Below are 27,138 nucleotides of genomic sequence, written 5' to 3'. Positions count from 1 at the left end.
AACTGACAGCCTAGTCATGTCAAAAAACTTGGGCGTTCTACCAGGGCTCTCTACACAATACGGGGAAGGGAAAAGCGGCAGATCCAAGCAGATGCATCAGCAGTATTTGTAAAAAGTCACCAAATTCCCGCAAGGGACATACTTGTCATTAAAACCAACAAGAAAAGAACTGATGAGTGCATTAATCAGAGCTTGGCCAACTATCTGTGGTGAGCTGTAGTCCACGGCGTTCCTCCCCAAGACTGCACCTGAGGGAGGGAGGATTAACGCAGCTCCGCACGAGCTCGTGTATCTGAAATCTGCCTGAGCTCATCGTTTCCTTGTTCCTCGCTAAGAGGCTGTGGCTGGATATCAAGCAGAGCCAATCTATTCCCCTGCAGAATGCTGGCTGACCGGCATCAATGCCATGCATTGTCGAATTATTAATTAAATGTATGCAAGGATAATCAGATGCAGACATGACCAGACCCTTGGGAAACCTAATGTGGAATTGTAGCTCAATCTAAATTGCAGATGTCTTTTTGTTTTTTAATGCCAGCTAGCGACGACGTTTTATTGGCCTTTAAAATTTTGCATCACTTTGCACTTATGTAACTTTTTTGTGATGCACAACATGCACAACTGTGACTTTTCCTTATAATCCCCACTTACAAGAAAAGCCAAATGCTCTTGAACAAAAAATAAATAAATAAATAAAATCACCTGTAACAAACGTGTCTATTTTTACTGGTAACGCTACAATATTGGCTACTGCAAATTTATGTCTACAGACGAGGTAGGTTGTGGGTGTACGCTGAGGGATAAACCGTTTTCACTCCCTCTACTCAGCGCAAAATGTAAATGCCACAGCTTTCAAAAGTAAAGCAAAGTCTAGGTCCTGCCTCCATATATTTCATTAACTTTTGTTAATGCAGTTGCTATGGCTCCAGGGTATTTGCTCAATGCTCAATGCACTTTTGCTGAAATAATAAGATCTATCAGTCATTGCAAAGCAAAAACGGCTTAATTTGCAGAATAAAGGTCATACTAGCTGTTACTTCTGAGGGACTGACAGAAAACAGTGTTCATTACAGCAAATTCGAAAAGAAACTAAGCCCTGAAACACAGCACTATGCTGAGGTGTCCACATGCAGTTTTCAAAATCAGTGTCAGATTTATAAGACTGAGACGACTTTTTAGGATTTGCCCTTTTGAACCAGACCCAACCCCCAAACAGTACACAGCAGTTGTAGTTCTGCAAATCCCAATACACTAATGGAGAGATTTCACACTGCCAACAGTCTATGTCTACGCCTGCGGGGAAAACTATTTCTAAACATATGCACGAAGCAGTGTTTTCAAATCCCTTAATTCACATGTGTTTAAGAGATTATATTGAGCCTGTGTGAGTTTCAACCCCCAGCTGGTCAAATCTTAAATGTAGTTACTGAAAAAGATTGTTAGGTCATCTATAGAAACGGAAATGTAAACTATACATGTATACTTAATCCCTACAATTTCGGTTTAATGAATACTGTGAGTTGCTACATAAAAATCACATTACCACCATGGAATGAATTTTTTCTTTTTTCTTGAGATGAGAGAAATTGGTCAGCCTTCCACAGCTATCTGCTTCCATTAATCAGCCCTAATTAAACATATTGATTGAGCCAAACATCGGGATTTCCAGTTGAAAGGGTTTACTAGACTGTAAAATGCCTGCAAAAAAATGACCTCCACTGAATGCACGAGGCACTTAGGTGCCCCGGACACAGTGATCCTTTAAGTGAGCCCCCAAAATAAGACAAATATGCATCTGTTCAGTAAACAACATCAGAATTTACGGTGTCTGAGCGGCAAATGTCGTCCTTGGCTCCACTGAGAGCTGAAACCACTGAAGCTGAACAGAGTATTACTTTGGTTTCTGGCTCCATGACCCCTCATTAGAGGAAAGTGTTGCTTAAAATCACAGCTTTAACCAGCCCTAACTCTGGATATCAATGTTTTAATATATATATATATATATATATATATATTTTTTTTTTTTTTTTGTTGTTTTTTTTGTTTTTTTTTGTTTTTTTTTGTTTTTATATATATATTTTCTCCCATTTTCCAAGCACTTGCTATGCCCTGACAGATTGAGTGAACTACTAAAAGACGATGACTGTTTTTCTTTTACTAATTATCTACAAAAGACTAAAAAAATATATTACAGTTAGGTATTGTTATTCACAGTAATATTAGCAAGAAAAATGTAAATGTGATTGTTAGATGAAATGATTCCCTAACCTGTCAGACAAAGTGAAGGATTCTTTAACTAAATAAACACTTAAAAAGCTATTATCCATTCAGTGTTTACATGATTTATTGACACAAAGCCGAACACAAGGTCATTTTTTATATTTGTGAAAGGCCTGACATTTGAAGATACTCCATTTTCACGGGACAATAGGCAGGTATGAAAAAGGAATATGGTGATTTTGTCAACTTGTTTGACAGCCTAAAGCTGAACTGTGGGCATAAAGAAAGGAAAATGGGAGCAATATTTGCCCACGCTTTCTAATATTTTGACAGGTCATGGTGGTCCAGAATAACAGCTGATTTGACAAAGGAACAGATGATCTAAATATAAAGGCAGTATTTGTTAAACATGAGTTAGGACACTGTGAATTATTGATGTGCTCCAGTTAACTGGAGAACAAAAAAACTAAATGAACACAGAACATTAAAATTGCGGTGTGATTTAACTAATTGTGTAGCCTTGAATATTCAGAAATGAAGCTGTGAATATCAAGTGGAGTCTTGAAAGGGGTTACAATGAACAAGCCAGAGTTTCTGGAAACACAACAGCACACACCAAGTGTCCAAGTCTCACTCAAAAACTAAACCTTCACTGCTGTAGTGTCACGGTGCATCCCTGATAAATGACTTTATGACAAATTGCTATAATGCAGAGAACCCATGCTGAGTATGTGGAACAATGTATGCAGCGCCAGCAGGGCAAAGCAACAGTAGCTACAGTGTGCGTATTTCTCTGTGTGTGTCTGTGCGTTGTGTAACTGATAGTGATATCATCAAAACTGTATGTTTTAGAGACGGGTTTCTTGGTTTTGTTTATTCTCCCACAAAGGAAATCAGCAGCAGTAATGATTTCATGATTAAACCATGGTGCAGATCTGCTCATTGACTAACAGGCTAATGCAAGTTTAATCAGATGCTTTACGTTGCACTTTGTTGTCATCTAGTGGTTAAAAAATGACATAACATGCCGCATGTCATTTCTATTCTGTGCATCCAAAATGTTCATCAGTCTTAATCCTTGAGTTTGAAGGACAGACCATTATCTCAAATCCTGGTTCTATGAATGTCTCTTAAGCTTAAAAAACGACGTCGTGACATCGCAGTTACACAGGGGCCACTTACACTAGTGTTCATATCAAATGTGTAACATTTAAAAGGAACCAGGGAATGAACGATCACATTCAGCACACAACCAACCAAACTAACTCCAGGCAAGGCAAAAAAGCATCACAACAATGCATAAACTGCAGCAGTTCAAATAAAAGGAAAGAAAATCTAAATCATTAGTATTCAAAGCTTTACAGCTTTAAAAAATGACAATCTTCAAAAGTAATAGACTAGTTTGAAAAGGCAGAGCACATTGGCATACAAAAATATATATGGGATAAAAGAAAAACACTCGGCTTCGCGACTGCAGCAGATTAGAAAACTCTCCGGGATGATACAGCCCTTTTCTTTGGCACAGCGCGCACATTTCCGTGGGATATACTCGCCAATAGCCTAATTAAATGGAAAGCACAATTTGTCACAGCAACCAACAGCAGCGCGCTCAGACTGCAAGTTACTGCGGAGCCACTCCAGCAGTTAAAACAAAAATACACAATAATGTATTTTTCTCTCTCTCTCTCTCTCTCTTAAAAAAAAATCTGCTTTAACAAACATCTGGAAACATATTTATCGCCACACATGCTGCGCGTGCCGATGACACGGCTGCTGCAGCATCATTTACAAATCGAGCCCGATTTGTCGGGGGGAGGAAGCATTTGACTCACCGTTCGCGGAAAGCTGAATTGGAAAGTTATCGACCTCAAGGCGAAAGAATTGACAGGGTCCACCGTGCAACGAGCTCTTCCATATTTAGTTAAAGCAGAAAGTGAACATTCGGGCAGGATCGGTGAGAGCAGGTACTTTGTGGAGTTGTGTCAGCGCAGGGCTTTTTCACACTCGGCGACGCGCACGAGACAGGTGCAAGGAACCGCCGCCGCTTCCTCCCTCTCCTCTCTCCCCTCCACGGGGTGAAGCGCGGCCCACTTTAAACTCTGGTGACGTCATGGGCGCTGATGCTGATGCTGCCCTCCTCCCTACCCACCTAGTCCCCATCCCCCTGCCGTACACCTCTCCGCACATAAACACACACTTGCTTGTTCTTACAGAGAGGATGATTCCACAATATTATTAGAGCAACCTGGGAAACATCTCCCCTCTAACCTCAGCAGTTACAGCCTACAACCTGTAGGATCTCTTTCAGATTTCTTAAAAGTCTTTTTTTCTCATTCTGCAAAGCATCTTTCATCTAAGCTACTTCTATACATGGATGCAACATTTAAAATTGTATGTGGTGAAAGAAGCAAATTGCCTGGAACAGCATAATTATAATAATTAGATCCTATTTCTGAAAGGATGCACACTTTAGTTCTCCTGTGAACCAGAGAGGGAAAAAAGAGGGGGGAAAAAACAAGTTACTTAAGACTGAATTTTTTTCCCCTTCTCTTTAAATATTCAAATGATTGTTCATAATCCACCTTTACTAACAAATCCTCATCTGTGTGTGACAGATTTAAGGAATATTGCTAAGTTTTTACAGCGACTTCTCGCTTTGCAGTCCTGATGTTTCCAAGGATTTTTTTCACATGGAAGATTTGCAAACCAAACCCTGGATCTGGTTCTTAGTTTGATGTTTAAAGAGATGTGCCGCTTAGTGGGAAATTAGAAGGTGTTAAGAGGAGGGAGACTGTTTAAAGAAGCTGTGCATTTTTTTAAACTGAAAAATAATGGCTGTCATTTTAAATATGAGTCTCTTGATACTTTTATTAGCAACAAAGTTTAAAAAAGACTTCTAAAAACACATAAATGTGCCAAAGTTTGTCATAATGTGACTTATAGCACTTTATTGAGTCCATCTAACTTAAACACTCACATGCCTGACATGAATACTCATGAGATGAACAAATGTACATTAGTCACAGTGCAATCATTGTGTTGTTTTTGTTGGTTTTCTTAAAGAAAAATGCTCAAATATATTTTTTCAGCAGGAACAAGTGGGTTGGCAGAGACATTACATTGTGAGGATGTGGGAAAGAATTGATAGATGAAGAAACATTTTGTCAGTTTTGGTCTTTTCTTGGGACTTATTGATGAAAAATGTATGACAGACATATTGTGGAGCAACAGCTTTATCCTTCAGGTGAAACTCAATGCAGAATGTGTTGAAGAAATGTGACAAGACTGAAAAGCAAAACATGACATGTCCTGTCACTCACTTTTGTTGCCGATTCTTGTTTTGTTTCCATTGCCTAGCACACGTGTGTTTGCCTGCATGCCAACCAGCCAGTAAGAGTACACTCTGGATTGTAAGATAGAACGTTGGAGGCGTTTTTTACCTTGGCTTTGTCTGTCCATCAGAGCCCTACTGCATGCTCCCCAGCACAACTGCAACAGATGTGTAAAAAAAAGTGTCCAAATGTACCAATGCCACAGCATAAATTACTTTAAGTATGCATTATGCAGCTGTTGTATAATCTGATTTCTTTTTTGTAATGCATTCATGAGAAAACATCATCATCTCACTGTCCTATTTAATTGAGGCAAGGCTAACTGCTGCTGTTGTCTTAACTGCTGATTATATGAATGTGATTATTTTCAAATTGCTCAAAATTAAAGTTGAAATAACTGCTGTTGCCAAGTAGAGGTACAACCTCACAAATCCTTATACTTTTTATTATATTATAGTTATAATTTAGGACAGAAAATCCACAAATTATCACATTTGAGAAGCTGTGTAAATAATGAACTCTACAACTTGTCTGTACTTCTATGGTTTCTTATTGTTTTTAGCAATATTGGTATTTTAAATCTTTTTCTGGTTTTGGTTGTTAGTTGATACAAAAAGATTTCTTTTGTGTCTTCATATTTGTAGTGAAGTAGAAATGGTGCATATAGCCCAGCATGTATTCCATGCAGCTGCACTAAACTCAAGCCCCAGCAGAGCACCGTGTGGTCTGTGTGTGTGTGTGTGTGTGTGTGTGTGTGTGTGTGTGTGTGTGTGTGTGTGTGTGTGTGTGTGTGTGTGTGTGTGTGTGTAGCCTTTTACTTATTCTTGCTGAGTTAAGCTGAGTGCTGGACTTTTGTTTTCATATTTTTATGTTCTCGGTCACATATGCAGTCCTCTGTGTTTTGCTGTTGGCTTTGCTCCAGATGAACCACATCTGCCCAATGTTAGAACTGCTTTTGCCTCTGTATTATTGCTTGCTGACTTATCATAATCAAACAGAAGGGCACTGCTCCACCTTCCCACTGCCACTGGCTAAGGGGTAAAACTTTCTTTATATAACATGATAATCTATCACTCTACTTAAGGCTCTTAAAGTTAATTATTCTTTGGAAGAAGTTGATCGTGAATTGAATCGCTTTATTCTTCTTTTATTTCTTGTTTGCTTCTTCTTGCCACATTCATAGAAAACTTCTTATAAAACATTTTGAGATTAAGAAAATTGGCCTCCTCGCATTGATACTCGAGTCAAGAAATCATACACTACGTTTATAAAATTTAAATTAAGGAACACTGCTTCCTGTCCAGAGGGAGACACTCAAGGTGAAGGAAACAAAGAAAAAAGACAAAAAACTAGAAGGCTCGGCACTTGAAAGTCTGTGCAATGTAGGCAATTACATTAAGTGTACTGAAGTGGGAATTTCAAACCTTTTGCATGCAATTCAACCATCAAATAAATTATCCTTATTTATGTTAATCCAGAAATAGAAAACAGTGCATGAGTACCCACTTGTCCTGCCACAGCTGTCCCATCCTGTCATTGTTTTTCTGTATTAGTCATTGGACAGATTTGCATGTTTGGGACTCAAACTTTTGGCCTTTTTTCTCAGCAGGAGCAACTGGCGGCTGTTATCGGCTGCTTCAGAAGCTGCCTTTGTGGCCTGCTGCAATCCCAGACCACAAATCCCCAACTCCCTGACCAAAGTAGTGGTGGATGAGGCAACAAATCCACAGCATCAAACAAGACATAGTGTATTCTGGTTTTCCAACACTACTGCTCATCCTCAATCAGCCCATCTGAGCTTGTTTCTTTTATGTCTCATCTGTTGTCTCCTGATGGCACAGCAGTGTCTGGAAAGTGGAGAAAAGAGCGGACTTGTTTTGGACCATATCAGGGCGGTAGGCCGGCTTTGTGATAGACTATATATACAGATCCATCTATCTATCTATTTTCTTAACTGCTTATCCAATTCAGGGTCGCGGGGGGCTGGAGCCAGTCCCAGCTGTCATAGTGGCTAGAAGACTGTATATATATCTTTTTATCTTTTTTTTATTACCCACACTGTTTGCTCAGAAGTGATTCCTGACTTCCTTTAGGTACAACATGCCCAATGACATTTTTTGTTTTTCAGCCTCTCAGTAAAACAAACCTGCTCATTAAAAATACTAAAACTAACAACAACAGACGAATAAATTTCAGGTAAATTTGACCACCATCTTTCTTGTTTCATGGTGTTTCTCAATGTATCAAGCAACACAGTTCATTTAATATTTACGAGGTTGGATAACCCCCCAGTTCCTCCAGAATTAACGTCCCCGTTATTCAGGATTATCCACAGATCACATTTTCAACACTTTTCATTTTAAGTACTTCCTGCCCTCTGGACATTTGAAGATATATATACATATTCTCTGCTTTGAATGATAATTTGTCTCCTATGTGTTTTTTGACAAAAAGTTCAATTATTTAGTTGATTTTCTCTATCTTCAGTACGTGTCTTTGAAAATATAGAATCTATGAATATTCAGATGTTCAAATTCTGCTTTTCCTGTCACACATAAGATGCGTCCCGCCTTAGAAAATCCTATTTTAATGCAGGTGCACTGGAGATTTCATGTTTGCACATCACACGTACATGTCTTAACCTGTGAATGGAGGTGAGAAACTTTCCTCTTTCAGTAGATGAAGATGAAAAGAACTTCTGTGTCAAACTGCACACATACTCCATTCAGAACAGTGAAAGTCAAACATCCATGACATGTAAAAAAAAAGAACAAAACCAAAAAACAGGTGAAACGACTTTTTGAGAGGAGGCGTTAAATGCAATCAAAGACAAATAAAAAAATAAGTTACCAGCACTGCAAAAGATTGGAGTGTTAGATAACTCGGCACCTACTACAGTCATGTATTCGAATGTCTTTGGGCACCTGCAGATAAAGGTAATACAGACAAACAAAAAACACTTTCAAATGAAAAAGAAAAGACAAGAAAAACAAAAAATTGAAATGTTATCTTTTGGGATTGCTTGATGTTTGCTATCTTGAGTCAGAAGTGGACCTTTCAATTGATTATTGATTCGGAGCACATTCGAAATTCCACGAAGGAATGCCTTATAAACAAATAAAGAGCGAGTTATTGAATGGTCTTGTCAAAGCTCACATTTGAATCCTATTGAAATGTTGTGGGGAACATTTGAAACAGTCCATACAAGCAAGAAAACACTCACCCTGGCATCTGAAGGATTTTTACATGGAGAATAGTCAAAAACCTTGGCAGCCCAATATCTGAGACTTTGGAGAAATTATGCAAAGTGCCCACAAGAAATTAAATATACGAAAAGTGTTTGATGCAAGTCTACTTACTTTTTCCATTACATGTACTGATATTTTTATTGAATAGCAATGTTTCACTTTAAGTGTTCTTCCATCTTTATTTGTAAGCAGCGTATTGAAGAAGCTTGGGGTTAGTGTCTCCTTTCAAAGAGAGGCAACAATTTAGTAGTGATGTAGTTACTTTTTCCACATGATTTTATGTACGATTAGTATTAGAAATAATTATATTTTTTTCTTTCATTTTATGAAATATGATCCCCTTCAATCTCACTGGCACAGTGTGCAAAAACAACGGTCGTTCTTTAGATCGGAGGTTCCCCAAACAGCCCCAAAATAAGCATAATGTTGTTCTTGTCATCCTAATTATGGTTCTGTGACTATATGTGAGGCGTTCCAACCCCTCAGAATGGAAAAACACTGCTGTAGATGTTTTATGGTCCACATTAGATACCAACACTCTAGAAAGGTCTGTTATGCTCAAGTGCCCACAGCGCAGTTTGTCAAATGAAACTTACAATTCTCAGATTTCCTGTCTATGGGCCAATCTTTCCTCTCTGTCAGTCCTGGTTTATGAAGAAAAAGCTGATTATGGCAGCAAGATGCTTTTGGTAAAACAGGCACGGCTCACTGGCCTTGTGTCCGTCAGGACGATGTGTAGAGACTTCAGGGTAAATTGTAAAAATGGGAGTCGATTTAAAGTTCTGCTTGATGTCTAATCTACACGCTACATTTAGGCTGACAGCTAATACATCATTAGGGTAGAGAATGTCAGGTGAATCTACTCTTTGGTAGACCTAGTATATTTTTTTACACAGAGATCAAACAGTTTGAGCTGAGCAGTTTTCCCCAACAAAACAAAAAAATTTAGTTGAATGACTCCTTTTTAGGGATGAAAATTATTCAAAGCGTCCCATCTCCAGCTGGGAAGAGTAGTTTAGTCAGCGATTTTAATTCAGGAAGCAAGCCTTTTTTGACTTAATGGCGGTCATCATTGTCTTCTCCATCCTCCTCCTTCCATCGCTGCTGTGGACTCTCTGGTGGTTAGGAGCACTACCCTCAAAGTATTTAAGAAAGAATTTTAAATATGTAATGGGTGTATGTTTCATGTCCTTCTCAACAACTTTTGTGATGATGTTTTTCCCCTTTTTCTTACTGTTTCTATCTCCATTGCTTTATGTTAAAAAAAAAAAAAAAAGTGAACAAAACTTGGGAGTGCGTAAAAAGTAGACAGAGGATTAAATCTCTGCTTTTTTATAGTCTGCTCTTGTTTAACAGTTGTTTGACAAAATGCTTGTAGGCTACTGGGTCCTTTACTAGAGGACACAGTTTGCTGCAAATATGATAACAAAAAAAAAAACATCCCACACATACACACACACAAAACCCCATCATTAATGCAACATGAGTCTGTCCTCTGAAATGTTAATGTGTTTATACAATCATTGTGAAGATCAGCCTTCTTTATGACGAGAAAATGCAAATGCCATTTTTTGCAGCTTATATCACTTTAAGGTAAATACTTAAAGGATAGAGGGAGGTAAGTACAGATTACATTTTGGGAAAGAGCAGTTCTCTGCCCTGCAGAGGGGGAGAGAGGAGAAAGCGGCGCAGAAAGAATAACCAAAACTGGGTGTTCAGTACTGTTATTAGTCAGAAGCATGCTCCAAATGAGTTTAACGTTATAACCGTCTCCACAACCCTCAGGCCCCCTTCCAGGTTAAAAACCACATTTATACAAATAGACTAAATTTCAAAATGTTGATAATTGATGAATAAATAAGTATGTTTTTTGAAATTATAATTTTACCATTCTTTTATCCCCTCTCAAATACTACAACATGTTATGGTTAATAAATGAGCTTCGTCTTATTTAAAATCCACCGGACACAGATTTATTTTACAACATAGGGGCAAAAGAACATTCAGATGGTGGCAGCGTTAGTGGAGAAAGAAAAGACATAAGTCTGAGCCTCTGTAAAAATCCACCCTCTTGTACAGTATGAAAAGAATCAGCAGCTTCTAAACAGCCACAGCGGGTGTCAACAATAATAAAAGATAGCAAATGTACAAAGGGAAGTATTAAAGAGGGGAGGGTATTGCTGTGGATGAAATCAGAAACAGAATCCTTGGCGATTTTGGTCTGAAATAAATAAAACAGGAGCAGAGCACGAACAGAAAATTTCACTGCCTTTCTGAGAGGCTATGACCTAAAATAGTAAAATGATTTTAAAACACCATCTTCAAATGAGATGACTGGGTTATTTACAAGTCAACTCATCTGAAGATGTCGCAGTTTTAAAGTAATGTGGGAGGAAGAGAAAAAAGAGGAAAAACACTATAAATAAGCCTTGTCATTGCTTTGTTTGCCAGGTTTAACTTAACTGGTATATGTTTAATTACCACTGTAATACTACATTATATCAAAACTATAGTTTGACAGCGAATTAATCACAAATGGCTTTTGAGATTGTTCCTATGAGTTTCCTATATTAAAATATTAATAACAAGCAACTGCCAGAATGGTAATTTTATCAGATTCTCTTGCTTTATTCTTCAGGTTTTATATATATATATATATATATATATATATATATATATATATATATATATATATATATATATATATATATATATATATATATATATATATATATATATATATATATATATATATATATATATATATATATATATATACATACATACATATATATACATACACATATATATACATATATACATATATACTGAGCTGGCATTTAATGTAAATACCTAACACCTATAGAATAAAAGAATAGAAACCATTTAAGCATGATGAAGGTCATGTGTATCATTGGTATTTTGAAATATTTTTAAATTAATAGTATTTTAAAATAACTCAAAATAATGATAACAACATAAGGGATAAAATATCTTGAAGTAAAGAGGGCTGGGTACTTTTCATTTCTTTTGCACCGCTTTATTTCGTCGTTTGCACTACAACATGCAGTTTCTGGCTTTTTCCTTATTGATCCTAAAAAAAATCCTTTGCTATTATTTTATAATGAGGAAACGTATTTAACACAACTTTTTGTAGATCAATCACGATTCATGTTAATTAGATATAGACTTGGTGGCGACTGTTTCTTTCATCACTGACTCTGTGACAGAGATGTTAATTGCATCGAATGATTTCGAGTTATGGCGCCGTTAAAATGGGCTGCATTATACTCAGAGGAGCTTCTAATATACACTGTTCAAAAAAATTAAGGGAACTGCTGGAGGTCATTTTGTAGGGGTCTGATCGTGATCCTTCAGTTTCTCCTTGCACAAAGGAGTGGATACTTGCCCTGCTATTGGCCGTGTTCGATGGCCGTGTCCAGCTGGCCTTGCCTTTCCTCCACATTCTTCAAACTGTAAAAGTGAAACTTCATAACTGGACAGACTGATGTCTGTTAACCAACTTTGCCTTATACTGATGATTGAGTGTCATTATTGTTGGTATTATTTTTAGTAGTGTCTATATTAATGCCTACATTTCTGTTTAAATAAAAAATATCTCTTTATAAATATGTTAATGGCACAAATGATATCTTGCAAAGTAAGATCACAGCAATGTATTTATCACAGAAATTTCTGATGATGCCATCAAAACCTGTAAGCAGAGCTGCTGTGTTATATTGTAATAGATGTACCTGTCATTAAATCCAGGTGCACCCAGCTGAGTGCAAATTAAATACGTCTTCCCTAATTATATTGTCTGTTAAAAATGCAAACTCTGAACAAATAAGTCACCATGTTATTAGATTTCCCCATTAAATGGAAACTCGCTATTACTTAGAAAAGCAACTGCTTGCTCTAACACAATTCATGAGGTGTCCCTTACACATGGGCCCACAAAATTCTGACAAACATCAAGTCTCCTCAAACAATTATACAAGATGTTTCAAAGATGTCCTTGAATTGCCGGAATAACCTTGTGGTGGAAAATTACTGAATCCTTTTATTTTCTTATAGCTACTTTTGTGGCCTCAACCTAATCCTGTTTGAGTTTAAAAAACAGCTGATATAAAACCTGTAATTTGCAGTGGTAGAAAGTGGCTACATACATTTATCCACTTGAGTCTTTCCAATTTCAGATGATCCTTTTAACTCATCTATGTTTATTTAACAACATACTTTTTACTTATAATAATAATAAACCAGTTTGTTTGTTTGTTTTTTACCATTTTTGCTTGGGATCTATGTTGGGGCAATTACTTCCTGATTTCACATGTCAGATTTTTCTCGGTTAACCTCTCAAATGATTAGTTCAAGAATGTTAGACTCACTGATATTTAATATGAAAATTAAAAACTGGTCAAGCAGCGAAATGAAAAACACACATTTGTCTGGCAGAACTTTATTTTTTCCAAATTCCTGCTCATTCATTCAGTTTGTGACTTCTTTACCTTATGAACTTGCCTGCGATCAAGGACTAAACTGCATAAAGTAACATATACTTTTCCACCCAAAATGGAGTAAGGTCCTAACTCAGTTAGAGCCTCACTTGTTTCACATTTTGTCATGTCATCACTTGATTAATTCATTTTTCACTCAAAATAGCCTTTTCTCAGTATTTTCTTGAATTGTCTTCGGCAGCAATTAGAGCCTCGAGTATTTTTGTGTAGGATGCTACAAGCTTGGCACACCTATATTTGGGTGGTTTCTCTCAATCTTCTTTGCAAAGCTTCACAAGCTGCAGCAGGTTGGATGGGGAGCAATGGTGCACTGCCATTTTCAGATCTCTCCAGAGATTATCATTCTTAAAGTCCTGCTCTGTTCACGCATGAGGCCAAGCTTATTCCTTGAACCGAACTACCAATGCCATCTTAATGGATAAAGTCCTCATTATGTGAGCACTGCCTAGGGGCCAACCTCCAATAGAACCAGTCTCAGGGTGGGGCAGTTATCTGTTGTGAGGGGAGGATGATGAGGAGACAACTAACTAACTAATTTACTAAGTCATGTTGGTCTTGATTTGTTTATCAGGTTTTTTGACAGATCTAAGATAGAAAGATATAAAAGTCTATTTATTCTGTTTGAGTTCATTCAGAGCAGCCAGACACTAGATGTTCTGTTGTCTCTTCTTATTGGCCACATATTTAGTGTTTGTTAATTTCCACTTTTTAAAAGTTGTCACATTTGTCAAGGCCATTGAATTGATGTCATGTTTCAAGAGCTTGTTTCAGTTTAATTCAGCTCAGCCTCATCTTTTCAGTAGCAGTTGGTCTTAGTGCATCGATCTTGAGCAGCAATAATGAGCCCTTCAGTTTCTGACTGTAGGCCTGCTGTTTTAAGCCAGCAGCTTGTTTGGTCCACATCTCTGCCATTTATTCATTTCAAATACTGTCCGGAGCATTTTCTTCCCATTTTCTCTTTCATTGTTATAGGGTTTGATGTTTGCCTGCCATTTCCGCTTAGCTGGTGGTTGGCTCATTTTCCATTAGCTGTATCTTTGGCATATTGAGCTCTCTTTTGAATATAACGGCTTCATTAGTGCAGTGAGAATGATTTTTCTTGGGGTTTTTTTTAGTTCTTTCACTATCTTTAGCTTTGGTAAGGAGATTGTCTTCTTTATGTTTGAGGTATGTGTCCAATGTTCTTGTTTTGTTATTTTGTATGTGCTCACAATCTGAGTAAGGCCTCTTCCATCTAATGTCTTTCGAGAGTACAGAACATCTTTTCTATCCTTCGATCCATCTCATCATATTCAGGGTCACAGGGAGACTGGAGCCGAATACAGCTGTCAGTGGGAGTAAGTTGTGGTACACCCTAAACAGGTTGCCAGTCTATTGCAATGGTAACACATAGACACAGATTCACTGTGACTCGAACAGCCAATTAAGGAAGAATCACCAACTAAACTTCCCATTGTATTTTATTTTTCCCTGAAATGTTCTTTTTTTTTAACAGAGTTGAATACTTCCTTTTGGTCAACCAAAAGGAGTAAGATTATTTCTTTTCCCAGTCTTAATCGCCTTCATTATGGCTTTATTCATAAGTAGTTGATCTACATAACTCCTACATAACTACAGTATTTTTGTTTTAGTGCTAGCAAGTTGTTGTCCACCAGATTCTTGTAGGATCTGGCTATTGGTATTAAATTTAAAGTCTTACACAGTGTAGGATTAAGTAGTACCACTTGTTAGTCGACTGCATTAGTTGGGCACTAACAATAAGGAGGCCATTCTTCATGGTTTTCTATGATCGTGTCAGGTTTTCATGTAGTGCTGTTGTATTAGCCAGAAGCTTGTTACGCCATCATTCCCCAGGGTCTCCCAGTTTCTGGATTTTTTGGATAGTTGTTGTTGTTGCCTAAGATGTCACTGACTGCAGAGGCAGTGGCATAAAATAATTTGTTCACTTCAGCAAGGGATAGCTTATCATTAAGCCTATTCTTAATAGCCATGATTGCTCTATTAGTTATTTTTAACCCTCTCAAGCAGGCATTGCAGATTTGCAACAGTTAAAAACTAACAACCTGATTACCCCACATACATATTTTATGAGTTTTTTTTACTCAGAAGTACCACTGCAGGTATTCTTTTGTGCATTAGCAACAAAAACTGAATTTGAGCCTGAGAGGGTTAATGCTGATTTTACATGCTTGTCACATTTAATTTTTAGCATTAGTGGTCTTTCATCAATGTTTCTTTTACAGCCTTCCATTTTCTCAGGATGTTGTTTACCATTTCCTCTACTTTTTCATCAGCACTGTGTTGCATTTGGGTGGTCTGATTCATTTGGTTGGTTTACTTCATCGCTGTGCTCATTTTCCTCAGCACTTAATGCTGCAACATTGTTTTCGTGGTGATTCACATCTCTTCCCCGCTCTTGAGATGTTTTTATCTTTTATCCTTTGAATTTCAGTCTCTGTCAGCCTCGTTTTTAATAACGTCCCTTCTGTTGTTCGCAAGGTCATTAGTGGTCATATGAGGTCTTGAAATACACTTCAATCACATATTTTTACTTTTTCTGTCACCATTCTAGTTCTAGCTGGTTTTCGATGGTTTTCAGAGAGTCCATTTTATGGGCCCTCATAAGCATCATACTTATTGCTTCGTGGGGTGATTGTCATTTGCTTGCTTGTTAGAGTTTGTTCTAGTAGCAGACTGTGTGGTTCCCTGTGGAGGAAAGCAGTCCTTGTTTATGTTATGGTAATCTATTAGGTTTTTATGCCATTTTGGACAATGATAGTCAGAGCCTCTGTATCCAGAGGCTACATTTCCCAGTAAAAATCACTGGGTATTACCATTATTATTATTATTATTATTATTATTATTATTATTAAAAGGATGTGAGCTAATGGTCCTAAAAGTGGACCTATTATCTTTTTACTTATTTTCTTTCATTATTATGTCATATTTTTCCATATTTAACATTGGCCATGTTAAATGTGGTTGAAGTTTCGAATAAAGAGGTCAGTTTCTGTATGAGTAATCCCTGTGAGCCAAAAGCTCAGATTTCAGACTTCTTTAAGTGCTCAGTTTCAGATAATTTATGTCAGTGAGAGTGGAAAGCCCTTAAAGCACTCAGCTCTGGGCCCACCCAATTGTTGTTCAAACTTTCAGTTTAGGAGGGGCAGCCAATCCGAAGAAAGAGGCTAAAGTGATTTGTTTTAGGATGAAGTCAGTGACGGCATTTCTTATAAATGAAGATCTTTTTTTTTTTTTTTAATGCAAAGCTACTCTAGTTTTGGCTAATAGGCTTCTTTTAGTGACCGCCTTCCCGTTCGTTTAAAGTTTAAACGAAACTTTAGGTAACAGCATGGTAATACCGCCGATCACCAGCAGAGGGAGAGCTGCAACAAGCCCAGCCGCGCTTTCCGGAAGACCAATGAAAATATTTTGTGACGTTTCATTCACCTCCACCCATTAAGAAGAAATCAGCTGCTCAGCCTTGCAGTGCATTACAACCCTTGCCTAATTCCCTGTCAGTCAGTGCCGATAAACAGTGTCTTCTTAATATCAGATACCCCTTCTGTATCGGGCTTCCGTCTACACTGCTGCAGCTCGTGTGTTGATTTGTTGTTGTTGTTATTTTTTTTTGTACACCAGCTTGTTTCTTGCACGTAACATGCAGAAGAGAAGGAAACCTGAGCCGATCCAACTCAACCCCATCCCTGATGGAAACACTATCAACGGCAGCGGAGCCACAGAGTGAGTGTCAATATTAATCTGCTTCTAATATTCTGATAGGGGAATGTAGTACACAGATACCTGCTTTCTGATATATAACCTAATATATGTTGGATTCAGTATGACAGCAGCCAATACCGTGTGTGTGCTCGAGTACTCTGCACCAAGTATTTGTGTGGGTTCCTGAAACCTTGTCCTCTACTGCAACCATTGATCATTTGCATTGTTATGAGTTGCTGTACTGAGAAAATGAAATTTTTTTTTTAAATCTGAAAAGTTACTGACACGTTAACCATTGACCATTCCTCAAAATAGCTTATGTGGTTTGGGTTGCATGTAGCATTTTTATAGGCTACAGCATTGATTGAATAATTCTTTAGATTTACTCTTGAGCACAATCCAAGACAGAGATACTCCGTTCACACTGAAATAAAACAGGGAATAAACAGAGGTTGCTCACATTGATAATGTTTGGCTCTAAAAAAAAATGCTTGAACAGTTATTAAAACAGCCACTAAATCATAATTCAGTAGACTACATGATAACTGGACTATTTGTTGCACACTAATCAGCTATCAAACAGTTAAAGAAGTTTAATTTTTAATGATGTAAATGGAAAAAACTGGAAACTCATTTCACTTTATCATTTCAAGCGCTAAATAGCTGTCAAAGTCCTCGTGATTTCATTCATTTTCCCGTTTTACGCATGCCACAGGTCATTTTCACAAATTATCATTGTTACCGTGTTTCTCATTATAATATTTATGTAACTTTTGGCTGTCAAGTCCTCTTTGTGGTGTCATAGATGGACAGGTCTCAGTGTTACTCTCACAGCCCACTTGGTGTGATTAGTCAGAGATAGAGCTTTCCAGTGAGGCAGCACACAGAATTATATTTCTGTCTGCTGAAGGAGTTCTGCAAAGGCCTGCTCCCACCACTGTTTGACAAAACACAGTAATGGAGACATAAAATTGTTTTGACATCCTCCTCTAGCCCTCAGTTTGCAGAGAAAAGCCCAGTGAGTCCTGCAACAAGCTGGATCGGTTGAGATGAGAATTACGTAACGTGTCATCAGTTATGATGGCTGCTTTTCTGATGCGTTGTAGAGTCCGAATATATTATTGTTTCGTTGTTAGAGCGCCCATCTGAAGGCCATCTGTGTCTTTGGCAATGAATTAAAGACAAAAAAAATGACACTGAGTCATATTTGAATAAAATTTTGCGTTAAGTAATGGTAATTTTAAAGAAACAAGAAAGATTTTTTTTTATGTGTCCACTAGTACCAAAAATTAAAAACAAAAACAGGAAGAAATATACTTTAGGAAGCTTTTAGTAAGATACAAATTAGAGTAGTAGAAATGTAAAAGTGAGGCCAAAAGTCAATGACATGATATTTGGATACAAACTGTAATGTGGTATTTAAGATCCCCATAAACCAGTATCATTTCTTAACTGTTCCCACTACAAATGAATTTGTAGCATAGCTTGAAAGGTGAAATATATTTTATAAAAGTTTGACCAGTAAGAAACATAGTTTTAAAAATAGCTCTACAGATCACTAGTATCACTTTGACCTTCGGATTAATCTATTGACCTTGGAGAGGTCAAAGGTTATACCGGTAAGTGACCTATTCAAAATCTTTACACAGTATATACAATACACTCTATATGTTGACAATACGTGTCACACATGCCACAAGTGTAAAACTTGTAAGACTTTTTGTCAGTTTTTGCCCAACAAATGATTTGGTCAACCTTGAAGACCTTGGTGGATGTAAGCCAAACTTGAATGGATTGTTAACATGACGCCATTCTACACCCCTACAAAGTTTGATCACAATTCATTCAAAACCTTTTGAGTTCTCGTGTTTATTGATACAAGAAATGATACATGTAAATGCTACCAAAAATAGAACCGCCTCTTCAGTTTAGCTTTAGCCAAGGGCAGATGTTTGACTTTAGCTTGCATTAGATGGAAAGTCTACTTCTCAGCTTCTCACCATTAAAATATATATCAGCTGATAATCATGTACATGTAATTCCTGTGAACCTAAAGCTAAGGCTGCTGCAGACATTTGTTTTACATTCCTTTTGCCTGGTTGATGTCAGTAAGGCAGGAATGTCCTTATATGGGCACAGAAAGGGTCCAAGAATCATCAGATTCTGAACCATTGGACTTGGAAATTTTTCTTCAGTGCTCTACTTAAGAGTTATCTGCAAGTTCTAGAGCTTGATCAAATACTTTCTCAGTTGCGAAGGAGTGCTAAAAGAGAAAGAAAGAAGGAAAACTGTTTATTCATTTATACTCTCTTGTGACATCAAAATGAGCCCTATGCTTATTGAGTAACTCTGTTGAAATCTGTTTTGCTGTGGATGTTGTCGCTGTCTGCTCTGTTCTGGATCAGATTTTGAGCTCCAACGTGTATGCAAGAATGTGAAAAGTGGACATTTTGTAGGTTTTGAATGTTGGTTTCAGAATCTCTACATGACTGATCAAGCAGGAGAAGAACAGCCAATCAAAACAAAGTGGGCTTTTAGAAAGAGGGGCTTTAAAGGGACCGGAGCTAAAATGGCTTTTTCTAGACTGTGAATGAAGTGAGGAGATGCATGAAGGGCTGGTATATGATGAAAGGGGATTATATTGAATAGTGAATTGTGCAAAGCTGTAGTAGAGTTAAAGTATGACGTTGGGTACAGGGGTTAGCACTGTAGCCTCGCAGCACATGAATCTTGCAATTGGCTTGCGCCTTCCTTTTTAGAGTTTGAATGTTTTCCCTGTGCTTGCTTTGATTTCTTTTGGGTCCTCTTCCCAAAGATCAATTGGTGATTCTAAACTGGCCATGGATGTGCATGAAGTGCTGTATGAATATGTGGCTAATGTGTGACTTGGATGGTCTGTAAGACAGGAAAAGCACAAAAAATACTGAATGCATAAAAACATGGAGCTTGAAGTGAGCACAACAGATCAACTTTCAGAACTTAAAGTAATCCGTGTTGGATTGGGCTGCTGACAATGTTAAACAGATGAGCTGTGCCTCTACTTTGTTCATTAGGAGCTATTGATGATGACATAATGTTTGGCGAGAGCCGAGCACATTCCTGCTGCTGCTGGCCAGGATCTAATGGACTAAAGAGCAACATGTTGGGATGAGGCAACAATCAGGAATTCTGAATCACTGTGGTTTTTTTGTTTGTTTGTTTTTGAATGAGGGTTTCTGTGTCCTCTGTCACGTAAGAAGGTGTTATACTGTGGCACTGCTGACATATAGTGACTGCTGTTACTCAAGTCCTCTTTTCCATAAAAACATAGTTCTGTTTGAGTTCAGCTGGCTGAGGGTTTAAGGAAAAGCTAAACCAGTTTCAATCCAGTGATGGTAGATGGTGGGTTTGTGGTAACAAATGTTGTTCATGTTACCGATATCACAAGTTTGTCACACTTAAATGTTTCAGATCATCAAATAAATATAAATACTAGACAAATGTAACACAAGTAAAGTTTCTAAAACGAGGGTGTTTATCTATTCAGATATGCTAGGAAATAATTGCAGTGTGCATTAGATACACCATTTCAGCTGCTTGTTAACACAAACATCTAATAAGCCAATCCTCATTGCATTTAGGCATGCAGACATGAGCAAGAGTACAAGCTGAAGTTCAAACTGAGCATCAGAAAGTGGACAGTGATTTAAGTGACTTTGAACGTTGCATGGTTGTTGATGCCAGATGGGTTGGCAACAACCATATCCATAGAGTTTACAGAGAATGGTTTTGAAAAGAGAAAAATATTCAGTGAGCAGCAGTTATCTACACTCCCTTGTTAATATTAGATATCATAAGAAAATAACTCAACCAGTCTTTACAACCCAGGTATGCAGAAGAGCATCTCTGAGCACACAACACATCAAACCCTGCGACAGCAGAAGCCCACACTGGGTGGTAACACCTCTCAGCTAAGAACAGGAAATTAAAGCTACACTCGGCATGGACAAAAGAAGATTGGAGAAATGTTTCCTGATCCTGATGAGTCACGATTTGTGCTGCAACATTCGGATGGCAGAATTTTGTGTAAACAACATGAAAGGATGGATCCGCTCTGCGTTGTAGCAACAGTTCAGACTTCTGTTGCTATAATGTTGTGAGAGATATTTGCTTGGCACACCTTTGGCCGCTCTGTACCAAAATGAGCATAACAATATCATGGCCCTGAAATCAAACAGCCAAATGAATTTCAACCGTCATTGATTTCAATATTTACATTTATGATTTAGTTACTGTGTATCATGTGGTCTAAAAATGTCAGAAAGAGACATTTCCAGAAATCTATTCTCGTAATGTATCAGCGTTATAGCCGTAAGTAAGAAAACCCACCAGCTGTTTTGAACAGAAGGGGAAGAAAAGGCTCATGTTTCAAAGCGCTCATTTAAATTAGCACATTATTCTGGGTAATTTGCAACACGACACAAGATGATTGGATGCTGACACTGGAGAGCAAATATGTTGCATAATGGTTGTGGATGAGCTTAATCCAATCGATGAGCCTCTTACTGAAAACAGACCGTTGCACTCTTGTGAAAAAGGACAGCCATTCCAGCACGCCAAATGCTTTTTCAGCATGAAATGGCTGCAAGCCATTGGAGAACTGCAATCAGTGGCCCATAAGGATGGAATATTATCAGGGGAGAGCTGAGAACAAATACAAACAGCTTGTTTTGGATAGACCCTTATACTTCATCTTGGATAAGCTACTGCCATCACATAGGTGAAAACCTCTCTAAGGTTCTGGGAAACTAAATTATTGATAAATATTGACAGCAGCCATAGTTTGTGGCTCTTTTTTATTATTTATTTATTTAACATATTGCTTACTATATGCTTTTTATTAGAGAGCAACAGGTACTCAGTTTTTAATTACAGTAAAAAAAAAAAAAGGTTTTCTGAGGAACTCATCCTGGTTTTAATTCCTCCAACAGTAAGTGATTGACACTCACTAAAAATACTGTAATTCTCCCATTTGTTACATTTAATGCGCACCAGGTTCAGCTATCCGTGCTACAGGTTTCTTGAATTGTAATCTTTACAGGGCACCTATGTTTACACATCCGGTAATTTTGCAGTCTCTTAACGTACCTGCACACGATGCAATGCTTAGAAAAGAGAAACACTCAGGGGAGATACAGAATGGAAACAGCTGTAGCTTCAACAGCAACCATTTTTCAAATAATAGTTTAAAAGAGACTGTTCAATCGCATATCAATTTTTAATAAAATTTTGGTTCTCCAGAGCTGTGTTGAACTATTCTTTGGAAAAAAAAAAAAAAATCTAAGCAACACATGTTGAAATAATAAGTAGCTGAATACCTCTTTGGCTGAAGCCATGAACCAAAACCTGATAGATAAATGTGTGTCTCAGACTCTCATTTATTAAAAATGCATTTTCTTTAACTTGCTTGATGTCAAGGTGTAGAGTTATTGTGCTTCTCACATTCGAGTTCTGCTGGATGTCCTTGTTCTTTAGTGCGGATGGAGCTCAAAAGCCCAGCGTCGTGCTCACTTCTTCCTGCACCTGGAAGGGAGGGGGCCTGCAGTGTGGCGCTACTGTAGTCCCTCCCTCGTACATTGTGTAGAGTGTTTCAGGCTTCTCCTCCTCTCATCCTCCTCCACCTCCAGCTCTTGTCGACAAAACGCCCACGCCACCCACAGCCAGCTCAAACTCGGCACCTCGTCTCCATGGATATGCAGGCCTACTGTCAAAAATAAAACCACTTAACCCTCTCTTTGCTGTGCGGAGCTGTACAGGGAGAAGAGCTGCTCTCCAGTGAGTCGTTATTTAGTTTAAAAAAAAGATGAGGAATAAAAAGCGTAATTACCACTAAGACTGATGAAGATCTTCTCATCACCACATAGTTGTATTGTCACGAAAAATCTGGTAGGCTGGCAATTAAATAATTCATTTAAATGATTTTCTCTTAGCTGAATGAAGACAGCAGCACATATGAATCATACATGCTTTTGTTTGATACTTTAATCATTTACAGCGTAAACAATTAAATTGCAAATTTTTAACATTCACAGGCCAAATGTTTGACACTAATAACAGGACATCTCTGTGGTCTTCACAGCAGCTTCCAGCTAATACTTTTTAAAGTCTTAGACTGGCTGTGCGTGGCGGTGTGGACAGTGTTTTGAGGCAGTTGAGTGGGAGGTCAAAGGGCAGCAGAGTTCACTAGACAATTAGTTTCTCAAGGAAAGCTTTCTCACACTGGGATCTGAAAAGGGATAATAAAACACAACCAGCTCTCTCTGCTGGCTCCCTCTTTGTTTAACATTATTCCTGAGGAATGTGCAGGAGTACTACACATAGCTCAGTCTTATCTCGGAGGATGACATAATAGATGCAGTAGGTCTGGATGTGGAGTATGTGGATTATCTGTGGTGAGCAGATCCCAGCAAGCTGAATGTGGGGGAGTGAGTGTGACAAGGAGAAAAACCTTACTAATCTTGAACGGTAGTTTGAAATCTAGATATATCTAACTTGAAGAAACACAATCTGTTGCACTAACTATTAAAAGTTTGGACTGGTAATCAAATTTGACTTGCCATAAGTCGTTATCCATGGATCGGAAACACCTTTTTTAGTCACACATTTCTTGGGAGACTCACAAATTCAGACTTTTGGAACTCAAACCAATCATGTGAGATGAAAGCATGAGGAATGAAAATAGTGGGACCACCGGGTCATTGATATCTAATGAGAGGAGATCTGACAGTTTAGTCTCTGAACTGAATACAATAATAATTCACGTTTCTCATCGTCTTCTGTCTTTCTTTACTCTTAACAAGAACAAACTTGGAGGCACTGCAGAAAAAACTAGAGGAGCTCGAGTTGGATGAGCAGCAGCGGAAACGCTTGGAGGCCTTTCTGACACAGAAGCAGAAAGTGGGAGAGCTGAAGGACGATGACTTTGAGAAGATCTGCGAGCTCGGTGCCGGCAACGGAGGAGTTGTCTTTAAGGTTTCCCACCGACCCTCGGGTCTGATTATGGCAAGGAAGGTAAGCTGCAGCACAGCTGTCTGAAAGCTATTTTTTTTACTCCAGTATGTCCAAGAGGCATCATTACTCCAGTGTTTGTGCACAGCCTTAAATGTGGGTTAATGGGACAGCAGACCGTCCGAAAACCCAAGTGCTGCTGTTAAAAATCGCCCCAGCTGAAACAAGATGTGCTTCAATATTAAATCTTTTTCCTTAATGATCATTTTTGGTCATAAAGCATGTTCTTGTCTGTGCTTGTATTGTCTAGCATTTGTCTTCTCTGTGTTACGGAAGCATAATTAAAAACATGAGCCCTGCTGTGTTCCAGCTGATCCACCTTGAGATTAAACCAGCCATCAGGAACCAGATCATTAGGGAGCTGCAGGTGCTACATGAGTGCAACTCCCCATATATTGTGGGCTTCTACGGGGCTTTCTACAGCGATGGGGAAATCAGCATCTGCATGGAGCATATGGTATAGTTTATTAATGTTATGCTTGCCAGTGTTTTCCCAGTAGTGTTTTTGCTTTCTTTTACAGACTATACTGAAAGTTGTTAGGTATTTCTTGCCCTCCATTTACAGCCTGGTCGGCATGGGAACAAGCTATTTTTGATGAAATGTGTTGTTTTTCACAAATTTTTTATTTTGAATCCTCTCCATTTGTCCCCGTCTGTTGTTCATAGGATGGTGGCTCCCTGGACCAATCACTGAAGAAAGCAGGCAAGATCCCAGAGCAGATCCTTGGCAAAGTCAGCATTGCTGTGGGTAGCTTTAACACCTCTCCCACTTATTTCATGCTCTGGCCGTCACACTAGAGCTAAGTTTCTTATACTTCTTTGGCAGTACCAAATTATCTGTGCCTTTGCTGTGCTGTTATGCAATGTTTGTCTTTGCAGGTAATTAAAGGTCTTTCCTACCTGAGGGAGAAGCACAAGATCATGCACAGAGGTCGCTATTTCAATTAAATATAATTTAATTTTCTTGACCTGGCCTTTAAACGCATAAATACCTTTCCTTAGTTTTGCTATACATAAAGCCTAGATCAAATCATTTGTCTGGCACTAGCAGAGAGGTGAAGATATGATTACATGGAAGTCTGATTTGGTTTTTGTTATGTCTGAGGGGGAAGTTTAAAGCTCTTGTTTTTTCTGATAGTTACATTTGAACAGATTTTTTTTTTCACTTTAACATTTCTTTCTGCCATATTGTGGTCATACTGGGTGTAAAAAGCTTGTTTTCTAACATAGAAGTGGAGGCATGACCTGACAGCAACACAGTGATCACCTACCTCTTGTTTTAATACAAACTTAGAATACAGTCAATCCCAATTTAAAGACTCAGTTAAATCTTTGTTGTAGGGATGAAACTGTAAAACGAGTCAGCACAAGCAGCACAAAATGCCTGCAGCAGTTTGTTCTGTGATGATGCTGCCTGTTGAAACACTTGCCCACTGTGTTCTCCTAAACACTGCGTGTCCCTCTTTCAGATGTCAAGCCTTCTAACATCCTAGTGAATTCCCGTGGTGAGATCAAGCTGTGTGACTTTGGAGTGAGCGGACAGCTTATAGACTCCATGGCCAACTCCTTTGTGGGCACTCGGTCGTACATGTCGGTCAGTTAAATTGGAAAAACTCGTCAGTAATCTGGCTGCAAGTTTACGTGTGCCACTTAACATAGCTGTCATTTACCTGCCGGTTTATTATTGTAATAAAATAAGTAAAAGCTATACTACTGATAACTGATACTACCTCTGTTATGTGTTGTTTAGCCCGAGCGCTTACAAGGCACCCACTATTCTGTTCAGTCGGACATCTGGAGCATGGGTCTGTCACTGGTTGAAATGGCCATTGGACGCTTTCCTATTCCACCACCTGATGCTAAGGAGCTCGAACAGATTTTCGGCTTCCCAGTGGAAGGGGAGGCAGCCTCCAGTGATTCCTCCCCAAAGCCGCAGCCCCCTGGGCGACCCGGCAGCTGTAAGTCTGAGAAGGCTCTGGTTCTTGCTGTAACTCTGAAGTGTAGCTTCTGAAGTTACAGCAGCTTTATATCATTTCGAAAAGCTCTGATGAAACAGCTTAAATAAGTTACAGCATAGTCATTGAAGTAATTACACAATGTCTAACCTACAAGGGGCTGATTATTTTGGTTGCACCCCCTTAACAGCATACGGCCCAGACAGCAGACCTCCGATGGCCATTTTTGAGCTTCTTGATTACATCGTTAACGAGGTGAGTTTACTGGATTTATCTACACATGCTGGTATGATGCAGATAGATGCTAGGCTACAGTGTATTAATGCCTTTAGGAGCAATTTAACGCAATATTTGACTTACAAAAACCTCTAAATTTCAGCCTCCACCAAAACTGCCTGCTGTATTTAGTTCTGAATTCCAGGACTTTGTTAATAAATGGTAGGTAAAGACAGTTTTCTCTCACCTACACTGCACATAATCTTCTGCCACCTAGTGGTGTTTCACGGAACTACACTAAGATGTTGTTTCCACTCCAGCTTGATTAAAAACCCAGCAGAGAGAGCAGACTTGAAACAGTTGATGGTAAGATTTGCACTCTTAATATTCACTTATTACACTCCCTATCTCTATGCATCTAAAAGCTCTCCTTTTCTTCAGGTGCATCCTTTCATTAAAACCTCCGAAGCAGAGGAAGTTGACTTTGCTGGCTGGCTGTGCACCACCATTGGACTCAGTCAGCCTTTGACACCAACACATGGTACCATAATGTGAGGCCTGTTCTGCCTACAACACCCACATCAAAGTCTTCTAATGACTAATTTCTGTTATTGGTATATAAAACTGTTTATACTGATCAAAGTGTACAAACCTAAATGCCAAGTGGAACTATGTATTGAACAAGTCTTTGGGCTACCTTGCAGGCCTTCCTGAAAAGCCATCTTTTTTTCTAAAAATTTAATTTAATCTTGACAAATGCTGCTCTACCTGTGCTTGATATTCCTTTGTAACCCCAAGTCTTCACAGTGCAAAACCTTTGCTAGCTTATGTGGAATAAATAAGTCCTGTGAATAAAAAGTTTGAATGACAGGTCTGACTC

The 27,138-nt window shown here is 38.4% G+C and overlaps 2 protein-coding genes across 10 annotated transcripts in view; one reads left to right on the top strand and one right to left on the bottom strand.

The window, feature by feature from the left end:
- Positions 1-4,272, bottom strand: part of megf11 (multiple EGF-like-domains 11) — an 84,622-nt gene extending 80,350 nt beyond the window's left edge. For all 9 annotated transcript variants that reach the window (XM_026175829.2, XM_080303919.1, XM_026175836.2 and 6 more), the window contains exon 1: positions 4,053-4,272. The gene's annotated coding sequence lies outside the window, so the exon portion shown is untranslated. The remainder of the gene's footprint in view (positions 1-4,052) is intronic.
- Positions 4,273-16,761: 12,489 nt separating this feature from the next.
- Positions 16,762-27,128, top strand: map2k1 (mitogen-activated protein kinase kinase 1). The gene is made up of 11 exons (XM_026175827.2): positions 16,762-17,061; positions 23,880-24,090; positions 24,398-24,544; positions 24,754-24,831; positions 24,967-25,018; positions 25,557-25,681; positions 25,838-26,045; positions 26,233-26,297; positions 26,422-26,480; positions 26,579-26,624; positions 26,700-27,128. The coding sequence occupies exons 1-11, from the start codon at positions 16,979-16,981 to the stop codon at positions 26,811-26,813; spliced, it is 1,188 nt and encodes a 395-aa protein (XP_026031612.1). The 5' UTR covers positions 16,762-16,978; the 3' UTR covers positions 26,814-27,128.
- The last annotated feature ends 10 nt before the right edge of the window (positions 27,129-27,138 follow it).

This window comes from Astatotilapia calliptera, chromosome 7 (genome assembly GCF_964374335.1).
Source record: "Astatotilapia calliptera chromosome 7, fAstCal68.1, whole genome shotgun sequence".
Classification (NCBI taxonomy): domain Eukaryota; kingdom Metazoa; phylum Chordata; class Actinopteri; order Cichliformes; family Cichlidae; genus Astatotilapia; species Astatotilapia calliptera.
The sequence above is the reverse complement of the archived record's forward strand: the minus strand, read 5'-3'. Positions and strand labels throughout refer to the sequence as shown.